The 15,154-nt window shown below is 32.0% G+C and overlaps 1 protein-coding gene across 1 annotated transcript; it reads right to left on the bottom strand.

The window, feature by feature from the left end:
* Window positions 1-11,564: 11,564 nt before the first annotated feature.
* Window positions 11,565-13,824, bottom strand: LOC109169831 (L-type lectin-domain containing receptor kinase S.6). Its single transcript, XM_019318722.1, has one exon. The coding sequence runs from the start codon at window positions 13,822-13,824 to the stop codon at window positions 11,758-11,760; it is 2,067 nt and encodes a 688-aa protein (XP_019174267.1). The 3' UTR covers window positions 11,565-11,757.
* Window positions 13,825-15,154: the final 1,330 nt, after the last annotated feature.

The following is a 15,154-nucleotide window of genomic DNA, read 5'->3' as shown; positions in this document are numbered from 1 at the left end:
GGTATATGAGTAATAATATTGTAGCAACCAAGTTTAATTAAGTACGTACTCTAACGTAAAAGACTTGTTAGGCCGCAATTAAACTAACATTGAGTTGAGCACAAAATTAAATTATGCAAGGGAGGGGGTACGTGGTAATGTAGACTTGGTAGGGTACGTTTGAACAATGCGTAACTCCTCTCCTCTCCATTGTGAGGTATATATGGATTTTAGTGCATAATGCATTAATTATCAAAGACATTATATTGAATATGGAAGACTCAAAAATTTCACTAGTAGTTTTATTAACCTGATTTTAAAATTAAAACATGATACTACATTGTAATAGAGCTAGTAACATTAAAAAAAAAATCTGATTTTAAAATTAATTTGAGTCACTTTGTGCCATTAGACTACAATCTCATGTTTCTCTTAATTATTTCATGACTTTGAATTATCTTTTCCATTTCATTTATGGCAGGCAGGCATGTGATGAATGATTAATTAAAGCCAGAATTGAATCTTGCGATGCATGCAATGGCATTTGATTAGGATAGGCTAGAAATAAGAGAAATATGAATGCGCTGTTGATGATGTGAACAAATTAAATAATGATCAAATGTGTGTGAAAAGAATTCATTAATATTACGTACACGGGTATCACTATTTATATCACCTGTAAATAATCTTGAAATTCTAAAAAGGTGAAAAAATCAACAATTTTATAGATGAAGTAAATAGCAAAACGGCGCACAGTGTACTATGCGTCTCGCGCCTCTCAAAACAACGTCGTTTTGGGAAGCGCGGTAGGAAGTTGACATAATTATGTATATTTGTTTATACAATTATGTATATTTTTTATTATGTACATTTTTATACAATTATGTACATTTTTTTATACAATTATGTACATCCGAATCAGGAAATTTTTGTGTATTATGTTAAGAGTTGATGTGTATTATGTTAAAAGTTTATGTTTATTATGTATTATGTTAGATTATATGTATTATCTTTAAAAAAGAGTATGTGTATTTTGTTATATAATTATGTACATTCATGTACACAATTATGTGTATTCTAGTATAACATTATGTACATTTTTAAACATGAGATTTTTTTTAAGAAAAATTAACTGCCAAACACTGGGTAGCGAAATTTCAAAAAATAAAAATAAAAAAATTGAAACGACGTCGTTTTGCATCTGGGCGCACAATACAACGCGCGCCATGGTGTAGGATATAAATTACCATAAATAACATTATTTACATCACCCTTGTCAAATTTAATTTAATTACACAAAAAATTAGATATTGGAATTAGACTTTTCAAAAAAAAAAATATTATAATTAGAAATATTATTTTAATAAATTTAAATTAAATAATTGAATATAAAAATTAAAACATTAAAAAAAAAAAAAAAAAAAAAACACACAGCAACTTCTCGCCGGCGAGGGTTTTTTTTTTTGTTTTTTTTTTTAAACTTTTTAAATTTTTTAAATATTTTGATTTTTAAATAATTATTTAATTTACCTCTGTTGTCACGTACCTTCTGCTACAAGTTTCAACAATCAAGGTTGTTCTTGCAAAAAAAAAAAAAAAAAAAAAAAAACAATCAAGGTTGTTACAAAATGATGATTATGTTATTATCATTAGGCATGAATTGATGTAAAGTTTCACTGAACCGTGTAATAATTCAACAAGATGTAACACGCTACCTAATTAAGTTAGCTAAAATACGAACAATTAGTAGTACAATATATTCTCAATCCATGTACGAGGTAGCTAACAGAATGTTTTGGTGCATTTGGAAACTTGCCAAATTATGAAAGCCTCGTAATCATTGGAAGCCCGATCGGAATGACTTCATCTCTATTAATCATTGAGATGAGAAGATAGATAGGTAAACAACCCATAACGTCAAAAAACAATATTTTCCTTAATTAACGTGTGAATTTAAAATTTTTCGAATCTATAAAACATGAGAATATCTTAAAACATCAATCTCTTAACGTAAGAATATAGATCTTATCAAAATTAGTGTTTATGGATCATTGATTTAATACCGCAATCAATATAAATGACTGATCCAATCGTAAATTATGAGGGTATAGTTTAAGAAAATAATGTATAATTGATAAGAGTGGTAATAAGATCGGTAGGGCAATTGTTAAGAAAAAAACGTGCAAGCACAGGTCATCTAAAATAGGTTTGGAGCAAGATTATATTGAAGATTCAATATTATGAATGCCTTGCAAATTAAATGATACAATGGATGGTCAAGCACATTGTGCTCAGATAGCATGTAGTGACTTCTCCCATATGAGAGGTCAAAAGATTGAACCTCAATTTCATTAGGTTGACTCTTCAAAACAATGATATGATGGCCCTTGGCCCTCGTAATCGCTATTTCATAAAGTAATAATTATTTATTTTGTCGTTTAACAAGTTTTTCATGTAAGAATAAGTGATCCAATTAGGTGGTTAAGGTTTTAAGTGTACTCTAGACATTAATTTGAGTTATAAAGAATATTAGAATAACAAATAATAAATTTAATTATTTTGTATAGTTAGTATAATTTCAGTAGGTTAATTATTATAGGTATTAGTAAATTAGTATAAATATATCATTATATATGAAGATGGAAAAAACAGAAAAATATATTGTTATTTCAGTCTTTTTTATGGAAGAGTTCTTCATTCTCTTTCATTATATTGTTTTACTTTTGAAATTAGTGTAACTTGAATACGAATTGGAATTAGAAGCCCCTTGAAAGGTTTCTTCCAGTACCTAACATTACGCAAACAGGAGCACCAAATGTTAACTCAGCAGATGTGCGGAGACTTGGTCAAAGTTGTACGGGTGAAAAGTTCAAAGTTAATCCCAAATTGATGCCTGCATGAACCAAATGAGATGATGGAGAATCCATAGAGCTGGCTAGCTAGCTAGGCATGAAGCCAGAAGCATTAATTAATTAATTAATTAATTTATTGCAGTGCAAAAAAGACGTCTTTCCTTAATAGACCAGCAACACAATTCCAAATACATGCATAATTCGAAATTCATCCACAACTAAAAATGACAAGGAAATTAAATACATAATTCTTAGTGTTCACATGGTCATAATTTCCAGCAGCTCCTGTGCAGTGACGGGGTGGAGGCAGATGAAGGAGAAATAGTAAATGATGAGAAGAAGTCCGGTCCACACTCCACATCTCATTAAAGTGTTTGTGTCCATTGATCCAAGGACGAATATGTTTAGAGCAACTGTCCAGGACAAAAGCCACGGCACCAATGAAACGTCCCAATACCTCGGACTGCGAACGCGAACCCCACGGTGGAAAGTAACCACATAGGCGCCGTAACGTAGTACGCAATCCAAGCATTACTAGTCCCCCAGAATGTAGCAGCAGTGGCGATTGAGGACACCAGGATGAGCAACAGGAAGGCCACGAGTTTGTTGCGGTTGCGCACCGTGGTGACCCCCCCTGGTACATAGTAGAACTGGACTATAAGGGAGAGCGCCGCGAGCACGTAAATGAAGCGCGCCGAGATGAAGACGAGGTTGGACGGTGTGCCATTAGTAATGGGCAAGTCATTGTGGTCAAAGTTTATGTAGGTGCTGTGCCAGATGAATGAACACACAATTGAAAAATGTATAAGGGAGAGAATGTAGTTGAGACGACCTGAAGAAGAGCCCCAGCCCCTGATGAGGATTGCAACCATGAATACGGAAGGGACTGCGTAACTAAGTGCCACCGCCACTTGGTCGAAAAAGTTTGTGTTGAGAGTCCCAACTCTTCCCATCACATGTTCAAAAATAATGTTTCCCCCAACTATTAAACTCATAACTTCAACCCTTACATAGGGAATACCACTGACGTCCCGATCATATCCATAACATTATGAAATTATAATAATAACACCAATCACAATACAACAAATATTATTAATACACAATTACTATTACTATAACTATAATAATAACAACAACAGTACAACAAGCAAAAAAAAAATTAAATAAATAAGAAATTTTATTTATTTAAAAAGGTTACCTTCACCCTTCAATGAGAAAGAAAGCACGCCCGAGACACCCGAGAGGACCATAAGGACCATACGGACGGTGTATTGGTTGACCAACTGGGGATCTACGAAAAGAATAAATCCGGTGATGGAGGCGGCGAGTATGAAGAGAATGATGCCAGTACAAACAATAAGGTCCCTCAAGTTAAATTTCCACATGGCCTGCAAAAACGCAAACAAATACCAAATTATTTCTTAGGTAAAATGCCATATTTCTTTTCTTAGATACTCTGTATGTAAGCTAAGGCTAGAGAGAGAGAGAGAGTTGCAGCGACCGGTTAGCCAAGAAGGCTAGCCAGTCGGTGGTTGCGACGGCCGATCACTTCAAAAAAGAAAAAAAAAAATGATGAATGAAAGGACAAGGAACGACAATGCTATGAGATAGATATAATACTACAACAGTCCAGAAAGAGAGCTATTGATATCATGGGTGAACACATGAAGAAGAAGAAGAAGAAGGCCGGCCATTTTCCATCCCTTGAAGCATTTTATAACAGCAAAAGGAAAAACAAAGCAGATCAGATCGACTTACCTAAAAGCGGTGGCAGCCCGGGATATTCAGTAGAAAACCAAAATGGAAGGAGAGAGACTTGGAAGTAGATAGAGGGATCGGAGAAATCAGAAATGGAGAAGAGGATCAGAGCCTCGGAGGGGTATTTTCCTTTTATAAATAAAACCAACAAAATTTTTCTTCAAAGTCCAAGTGCTCCTACCTTTTGCATCAGAAAACACATGACTTAATCAGAGTAGTCCTCTCATGATTTCACCATCTAAATTAATTAACTATATATTATTAGCTGTGTAACATTTCACACTTCTATTGAAGAGAATAAATAAATAAATGATCTATTAACTACCGATCGGAGTATTTTCGTGTCTTTATTCTTTTGTTTTAGTAAAAATATTCATTTTTCTATTTTTTTTTAAAAAGGTGTAATATAACACCATTTTCATCATCCATGTGAGTTGTAGGTCATTCAATTTTATATATTTAACTCAATTATCAGAAATTGATTCCAAATGTATTTATATATCATTTTTATCAATTAATTGAATCATTCTTAAAAAACTCACAACGGAAACGGATAAAAAATAATTGTAGTTTTTATTTTACTAAATTGGACAATATTTTAATTTGGAACTAAGATAGCAAAAATGAGATGAAAGAAGTATATAACTTGGAATTGTGCATGAAATGATGAAAAGTAAGATAGCAAATAAAATATTTGGGATGAAATTTGCAATTTTAATATAACTCAAGGACGAAAAGTGAACATGAAATGATGAAAGGTGCAACGTCAATGATAACTTAGGGAAAAAAACTGAGCATGGCCAACACTTATGAACAAATTATACAATTATCCTATAACTTTAGTGCAAAATTATGGTTTGTTATTTTTACTATTAATATTAAGTGTGAATATATAGGGTATGATTTGTTGTGTGTTTATTATTATGCAAAATTATGGTTTGTTATTTGTACAAAAGAGGATTATTTTTTATTTTTTTTTTTTTTGAAAACTGTTGTGTTTTTATTATTATGAAACGTTAAGTGTGTTTCAATTGTATTGCCATTTTTCATGTAATTAATTAATGCACCAAAGTTTTTGTTTGCCCTAGTATGTTAATCTTTTTTGGATAACTTATTACCCATCAGAACAACATCATAGGATCATATATGGATATTTTTGGGTTACTTTTAATTTAAAGATCAAGTTCGGTTACGTTGCTCATGCATTACACAGGAGAGGTAAATAGCACTAAAAAAAAATCACATGTAACAAATTCAATCGAGAGAATAGACATGAATCTATTTTTTTTTTTTAATTATACTTTTGGTCCTTGTAATGTGTTTGTTTTTTTGTGGATGGGCAAAAACTACAAAAGAACATAACTGAACATTAAAATAATTTGATGGTGACTGGTGAGTACCTCCTCATCCTTCTTCTTTCCTTCCTTCCCTTCTCTGGGTTATTTCTTTCTTCTCTATGTAGAATAGAAGTAAAGATTTTTAAAATATGTTCAAAATTTGAATTGATTGTCATAAAAATTTTGATGATAAAAAAGGGGTATTCGAAATTTCCAACCATTTTTTTATGGTCAAAAATTAAATTTTTATATAATTTACCAAAAAAAAAATTAACTACATTTACATAAAAAATACATTTTGACTACTGAGGAAAAAAAACACACCGTTAATATAATTGATTAGCTTGTTTACATGGAACTAAATTAAATTCTTTTTATTATAAAAAGGATCATTAAAACTCATCATATGATAGAAAAATTCAAAATTTTATTAGCTCAAAATTAAACTAAATGTCCAAATTGAAGAGCATAATTATTGTATTTAAAGATCATTAGCTTAATAAATACACACTCAAATGATGATACCATATTTTTCTCGTCACCCCTAAAAATTAAAATTTTTTACTTCAACCCTACAATTACTGTGCATTAATGAAAAAGGAAATTGAAATAATGGTTAAAACTGTGGAGTGGGTATGTCATATGTGAGTAGGGCTAGCAAAATTTTTTGAAAAATTATATTTGACGAGAGGGAGAGAGAAAGGGGTGGAGACAAAAATGACAACGGCCTTAGCGTGATAACCTTAAAATAATCAAACAACATCAACCTCAACTTTTACCAGCCTTAGACGTTTTTTTGTTTAAAGGAAATTCTCTAATCTCTCGTTTTATTCTTCTCTCTCTCCTTGTCTTATCGTGTGGCTTTTAATGGGATGTTGTTATTTGTCCCACTTTAAGGTATAAAATAACTTCAAAATTTAAAAAAATTGAAAAAGTCAATAATTTTATAGGTAGCGTAAATATGACTATTTATACCACCATAATCAACAATTAAACATGGCATACGATTCTCAATAGTCAAATAACCGACTTTGTAGTGGCATTAGCAATTCATTTACTATCAGCAACATCAATAATATTATAATAACTTAGGGATGAAAATTGAAAACTGAGTATGACCAACACTCATAGACGAATTCTACAATTACTTTATAATTTTGGAATGAAAATATAATTTCCTTTTATTTTTTATTTTAATTTAGTTGATATATTTTAATTGTATTAATTGTTGGTATATTTGGTATTTAAAAATTTTATATTTGCTCTGGAGTGTTAATTTGTTCCGAATGTGAATTTTAATATATGAAATTATATTTTGATTAATTTATAAAATTATATTTTATAATTCAAAAATTATTTTATTTTATTATTTATTTTTATTTATATTTTAAATTAAAATTTTAAATTATAATGTTAAAATTATTAATTATAAAAAAAAAAAAATAGGTGATGTGTAAGAGTGTAACGCTCTCTTAATTTTATATCATGAATGTGTTCTTATGTGATCCTAAGTACATATATATTTTGCAAGACATTTTGTTAATCAAATACGAAGTAATTTCATTTTTGCATGATTTTAGATAGTGTAGAGCAAGCAAACTCGTAGAGGTCTGGGCTCCACAGTATCACAGTTTACAATGTTTAGAAATCAAATGTAATTATTATTATGCGAATATATAGTACAATACAACATCTCAACATGAATTACTTTTATTAATTTAACACCCTTGATATTTATTTATTTATTTTTATAGCAAGCTATGAGTATGTTTGGTTCACACATGGGAATTGAAATCGGAATGGGTATCAAATACTTGTTAATTGTAATGGATTTTGGTGGAAGTATTTACTAGTTAACATGTTTGGTAGTAGGGTGAGATGAGAATGGTTACTACTTACTAATAATAGTGTTTGAGAATGAATAGGGGAATGAAACTCTTCTTTTATTTGAGTATGTGTTTTTCAATTGATGGGGTATTCAAAACCCATAGTAGTGTTATAAAAACTTATCAACCAAACAGTAACAATCACTTTCATACACATTCCTATGAGCAAAACCCATCAACCAAACACACCCTAAGTTTTAATGATTTGTTAGATAGTATTTTAGACTACATGATCCCACTTTCTAAACTCATGAGTGTTTATAAACATATGACTCTCAATCTGCAATGATTTTAAAAGCTTAATATGTATTTGTAATGATAATAATTATGCAAAAACGAATTATTGTTATTATAAAGTTTAAGCAAAAATTTGTGTGAAATCATTTTACGGGTCTCAATTCATGAGACAAACTAAATCTTTGATTAATGATGTTAACGATATGACTTATTAATCAAATATTTAACCCATTAATCAAAAATTACTTTTTTTTTTCTTTTTTTCTTTTTTTTTTGTTTAAATTAAATAAATTTAAACTTGTGTGTATGCGACAAAGCTTTGGGACAACAACCTCAAAATAAGTTTGATAGAAATTTGACTGAATTCGTCTCATCTTATGCTATAAAGTATAAATTATTCTAATTTAAGATGCTATAATTCATTGGTGTTGGAATACTATTTGTCAACAATCATAAAATTATATCTAATTACGATAATCTTGAATTGGGGCCGGGTTTCATTAATGATATTACTTTTTGTATAACTGCAGACGTGTTCATAATGCGTGTCTTAACGAACATTATAATTATAACATTATTCATTAAACGTTATTACATATGTAGCCGTCAATAATAATGTGACTATGTTTTACAAAACATTTAATATTAAATGTCTCACAAAATGGTGGATGAGTGAAGCAGAGAGAGTGTTGGGAAAAGTGGACCCTCTTTTATGATTCTGTGAGCCATACTCATGGCAAGTTGGCAACAGAGACCAGCATAACCAAACTGAGAAGAGAGAGAGAGAAGGGATGCGCTTTTACACTTACCCTTTTAAGCTTTTACACTTTTACCTAGGTTCTCATCTTTTCCCCATCTTTTGACTGCAACCCCAACAAAGCCCAAGCTTGTACAGTGTACAAGTAGTTTACCAGAAAACGACAGCAATTAATGATAATAAAAACAACAATAATGATAACACATCTGATGCCAACTCTAGTGAAGTGATTTTTGTATGAAAGACAACACTAATTATATATATATATATATATATATATATATATATATATATATATAATTATAAGAGTTAATTAGTCTATTGGCTATAGCGAAATTATAAAATTCGTCTTTGATTATTACTTTTTTTTTTATCTAATTAAGTCTTTAAACTTTAAAAATCTTAACTAATTTAGTCCTCCGTTTGTTTAGTGTCAGACGTCTATTTACTCATGATTAAATTATTAATTTTACAATAATCAATGGATCATTTGATAATAAACTCTTCAATTTAATAAAAGTGAAAATGGTGCATGCGATGATCGAAATGGTTTCTTAACTATAACAAAATTACCATATTGGTCCCAATAAATGGATGTCTGAAGGCTAATTGGTCAAAATTTTTAAAGTTTAGAGACTTAATTAGACAAAAAAAAATAGTCAAAGATTCAATTGATAATTTCACTATAGTCAATAGACCATTTTAGTAATTAACTCTAATTATAATTATACATCTTAAATCTAGAACTTTCCTACTAGTTTACAATGTAGTTAAAAACTAGAACTTATTAAAAGAGTTAATTCCAGCAATGGTCCTCCGACTATATTGATTTTCCAAAATTAGTTTTCGACTTTTATTTTGGACACTTTAGGTCCCTTGACTTTCAATTTCTTTTCAATTGAGGTCTTTCGTCAGAAATACGACTAATTGAACTTTAAATGAAGGTGTAAACTCGTCCTCTCACCTGCCTATGTATTATTCTTCGTATTTCTCCCTTGTATACGTGATATATATATGAAGATAATCTCAGTCAAAGCCTTAGAATGTTCCTCGTCGTTCCCCATTTGCTGACTACTCGTGTGTGTGTTCCTCCATTATTGAGATGTTTATAGTGTATAGTAGTGAGATATGAAGGGAGAAATACGAAGAATAATACATAGGCAGGTGAAAGGTAGCGTATATACTTTTTATTTCTTACAATAAATTTTTGTGGAGACATAAAAGGTAGCGAATATACTTGCATATGTTTCTAGAGAATTCAGGAAATTTTTTAATTTTTTATTTTATAAATATTTAGAAATGGATTATATTTTAATTAAGTAAAAGTGTTATACATCTACAACGTGAAATGACTTTACATAAGATCTACTTTTAACGAATAATTTTTAGGTAAGACCATACATTGACAACCTCTTTAATTCGGTTTGATTTTTATTATTTATTTATTTTTGTTATAAGTGCATGCATAAGCAAGCCACACCCTCGATTATCAATTGATGATTAGTATTTAAAAAAAAATAAAATAAAATGACAAGTGAATTGAAGGTCAAATACGTCACTCAACTGCACATCAAACTGCAATTAGGACATTGAAATAAAAAAAAATGCAATTGAGTCATTGAACAACACAAAAACATGCAATTTAGCCCAAAATGACTTTTTACCTTATAGAGCAAGTTACCGATTTTAAAATCATTTTTTAAAATTATTTTTAATAAATAAATAATTGATTTAAAAAAAAAACAGAAACTGCCGGCCGGAGACAATTCATCTGCTATATTGCATTTTTTTTAGTTCAATGGCCTAATTAAAATTTCAGTTAACGGTTAATTTAGTTCGAAAGTGTCGATTAACCGAAGTTATATATATATATAATGTTAAATGTAACTATGTAACCCTACTGCTCTCATCTCCTAATGAAATTAGAAATCAAAATTATTATTATATGTATTATTTTAATTAGATTTATTATTATATGTGTTATTTTTTAGGATGTTAAATTTTAGCTTAAAAAAGTTCGGTTAATAGAAAAAAAAAATCAGTTCAGTTAATTCGGTAACACAAACTTTAGTTCGGTTAACGGTTAAAGGTTTAAAAATTTTGATTAACCGAACGAACACCCCTACTACTCATCATGTATAAAATGAGGGAATTATGAAAAAAAAAAAAAACTTAATATAATTTTAATTCATGGGAGATGAATAAACTATGAGTTTAAATTTTATTGTTTAGTTGGTGAAAATAAAATTACTAAAAATTTCAATTTTAATATTTGGTATGTATGTCAATTGAACGTGGATAAATAGTACATTATAAAAATTAAAATGTTCATGTGTAATAATGAAAATAGTATAATAAATCAAAAGGAAATAAATTGTATAATAATAATAACATTATTATTATTATTATTATTATTATAAATTAAAATGGATTATATGTATAAAGTTTAATAATTAATTTATTATATTATTAAACAAAGAACAAAGTTAGAGTTATAAGTGGAGGAATATTTTATCTAATTTTTCTTCCCACAACTAGTGATTTAAAAAAAAAAAATTACAAATCCTGGAAGCATGGAATTTTTTATTTTTTTTTTTGAAAGGAAAGAAGCATGGAATTTTTAATTCCACAAAGTTAAAGTGTTGTCATTTCATAGAATTTTAATTCTATCGTATCAATCAAATGCAGAAAACTCATAGGATAGATTTCCACATTAGAATTATACCCTCTAAAATGAAATGAATCTACACTGTATATTATTGACCACTCTCGAATCTCGATCTTCTTCTTGTTGGCAATTCAGAATTCAGAGATCATTTAGAGCACTGTTCACTTGTACAGCTTATGAAATATGATTCTGCTTGAAATGTATGAATGAACAACAAAATTAAAACTGAAAAAGTAAACAAGATAGAAGTAACAGATGAGATCTTAGGAATTGAAGCTAGCTAGATCCGGCTGAAATGAGTCCTGGGAGTTGACCATGGAGTATCGTTATCGTATCGCGAAGCAGCATTAGGGTTGATGATTTGATCAAACCCTTGTGGGAACACAGATTGAATCCTGATGGCTGGTTTCCTGGGCGGCAGAACGGGAAGTGGAGCTTCACCTTTCAGCATCCTCGCAGCTTCCCTCATTCTCGGCCTCCTCTCATGATCAGGATGGACACAACACACCCCTACCATCACCACTCTATCCATCTCCTCCCTGTTAAACCGCCCCGAAAGTCTCTGATCCGCCGCCTCTGTGATCCGTCCTTTCTCCCACAAATCCCAAATCCAATCCGTGATGGACACGCCGTGCTCGTCCACCGGCCGTCTCCCCGACGCCACCTCCAGCACCACCACCCCGAAGCTGTACACGTCTGTTTTCACGGTGGGGACGCCGGAAAACGCGTACTCAGGAGCCAGGTACCCCATTGTCCCTGCGGGGACAGTGCTGTCCCGTGTCTTAGAATTGTCAAAAACTTCCGCTAACCCAAAGTCTCCAAGCTTGGCATTGAAATCGCCATCCAGCATTATATTACACGCCTTCACGTCCCTGTGGATAATCTGGGTTTCGCATTCTTCGTGTAGATAAACCAGAGCCGAAGCAACTCCATGAACTATGTTCAGCCTTCTCTCCCATGTGAGGAACTTGTTGAAACCCGCGTGTGAGTGGAGAAGTTTGTCCAGGCTTCCATTAGGCATAAACTCGTACACTAAAACCAGCTCGTTCCTCTCACAGCACCATCCTTGGAGCTGAATCAAGTTCTTGTGTCTTAAGCATCCCACCATTGAAGCAAACTCGGTGCTGAATGGGATATGATGATGAGAAGTGCCCATTTTGCTCCCCTGGGTGAATCTCTTCACTGCAACCACGCCCCCGCCCCGAGACGCCATTGATCCTTCATACACAACAGCTGATGCTCCTTCCCCAACTATTCTCTCCTGATTGAACCCTTCCGTGGCTGATCTTATCTCGTTGAGTGACCATCTTTGGGGCACTCTGTTTCCCTGGAATCTACAGATTTCAGCTTCCTTCTGTTCTCTGTTAGGCCCTTTCCTTGTTAGGCAAACCCAAACAAGCACTATAATTGCGATCACCAAAAATACAGCTGCAGCGGATAAACCACCATAAGGAAGTAGGAGGTTGAGGGATCTTTTGAGTGAACCTGCAGAAGTAGCATTATTTCTCCCAGTGTCGTTATTGTCACCAGAAATGCACATCAAGCAATCCGCTTCGTCCATTGTATTGGTGGAAGAAAGGAATTCAGAAGTCTTGAACTTCCAATGATCAATGGAATAAACAGCTGAGCCTTTCCGATTAGCAGCAGTGAAGCCAATATGCATGAATTCTTCCAAGTAAGTGGAAAGGTCAATCTGGGATTCCAGAATCGGATCAGGAGGCCTAATCTCAGAATTATGCCCAACCCAAATCCTTATCGTCCTGTCTTGATCTATGTATTGAATCCAAGCTGTCATTTCTCTCCCGCTCTTCAGATCCACCCCTCTTGGAATCACGTCAACAGATGCCAAAGGCTTAACGCCATTGAGATCAATCCCAATGTGATTATCATTCAGGTCCTCAAGAAACGGGTCAAAATTAGTATCGAATTCCACAGCCAAGAAAGAATGTTCTGGAAGGCCCATGAACCCATCAGAGCGGCTGAAGGAGGTAGCATCGGAGGTGATCAAAAACGCAAAGCCATCACCGAAGGAGCAAGAAGGGGTGGTGAGGGTGATGGTGAAGGAGAAACTGGAAATAAAAGAAAGAGCGGATTTAGTTGCGGGTTCAAGAAATCGAACTGGGTTTACATACAAAGCTCTGCCAATCCCAGAAAGAGAGGCGGCGGCGGCGGCGGCGGTGCAGTTTTGGGCATGGGTGAGAGCGATGGAGGTGTTAGAGAAACTGGCGTCGCCAATGAGTGTGATATTGGGAGAAGAAAAGGATGGGGTGATGAACATTGCAGGTGAGGTGAAGATGGAGAAGAAAAGGAGAAGAACCCAGGACATATTGATGGAAGATAACCCCATTCAGAAGAGAGTGGGCGGCGAGGGTTCAAAAAAGTTGAAATCTTGATTCTATATTGGCTACTGCAAGACCTTGATTTTCTGCTTGGGATTTCGGAACAGAAGGGGCGGGAAATCTGACAATGCATAAGCGTGAAGCCGGGAACTGTCGCGGCGGAGTGTATCGCCGGAATCTAAAGAGGCGGTTAACCATTTTTTTTATAATAAATTTTTTTTATTAGTGGTTATAAAATGCTTGTGTGTGTGTGTGTGTTTTTTTTTTTTTTTTTTTTTGAGAAAAATACCAAACTTCATTAAGAGTATGTTTTGAAATTGGGATATTTTTCAGGTTTTCAGTAGTTGGATGTACACAAAATTTAGTTAACAAAAAATATTTTTTATTGACGGAACTCACGAAAGAAAATAAAGTCATTTTGGTCAAAGTCATTTTCTGTCAACCACACAATATAGTTTTCGAAGAAAATTAAAGGGATCGTTTACCAACTTGAAAAAATGGAGGATTTTTCAAAAATACGGAGAAATTGAGAAGTGGAAAAAATGAAAAATAGAAAAGTTATTTACTAAATTTCTTTCTCCAATTTTGTTTTCTATCTCTGTTTCTTCCGTTTATGTAGGATTTTGGAGAAAGCAAAATCAGCATTCTCCATTTGGACTTTGGAGAAATGAAAAAAGCGGGTGAACAGTGATTTCTTTGTTTGAGGTTTCAGGGTCAAATTCTTGAGCCAGCTTCTTTTTCACCCTTGCGTATTCCCTTCATTCAGTTATTCACTTATTTGTTCCCCATTATTATTCTCTCTCTCTCTCTTTTTCTTTCTTCCTTTTTTTCCCCATATATTTTCATTCTTCCCCATTTATTATTATTATTATTATTATTATTATTATTAGAAATGTACAAATGCTTCTTATTATTATTATTATTATTATTATTATTATTATAGAAATGTACAAATGCATTATTATTATGATTATTATTATTATTGTTGTTGTTGTTGTTATTATTATTATTATTATTATTATTATTATTATTATCTTTGTTGTAGAAATGTACAAATGTTATATGAGATGATTGTATTTAATAAAATCAGAAAATTAGAGAAAAGAAAAATTAGAGAAATGGGGAATGAAAATTACAAAACTGGAGAAATGGAAAACTGGAAGAATGGAAAAGGAAAACTGGAGAAACGAAAAAATAGAACACTAGAAATGGAAAAACAGATAAATGAAGTAAATGACCCCAAAGCATCTATGATTTTTTGGCAGAAACCACTGTTTCCACTTTCCAGTGGGATGTTTTTTAAAAAATAATAAATAAATAGAATTATATTTTATATTA

The sequence above is a fragment of the Ipomoea nil genome, unplaced genomic scaffold (genome assembly GCF_001879475.1).
Source record: "Ipomoea nil cultivar Tokyo-kokei standard unplaced genomic scaffold, Asagao_1.1 scaffold3321, whole genome shotgun sequence".
In the NCBI taxonomy this organism is placed as follows: Eukaryota; Viridiplantae; Streptophyta; class Magnoliopsida; order Solanales; family Convolvulaceae; genus Ipomoea; species Ipomoea nil.
This window is presented reverse-complemented; position numbering and strand designations above follow the sequence as displayed.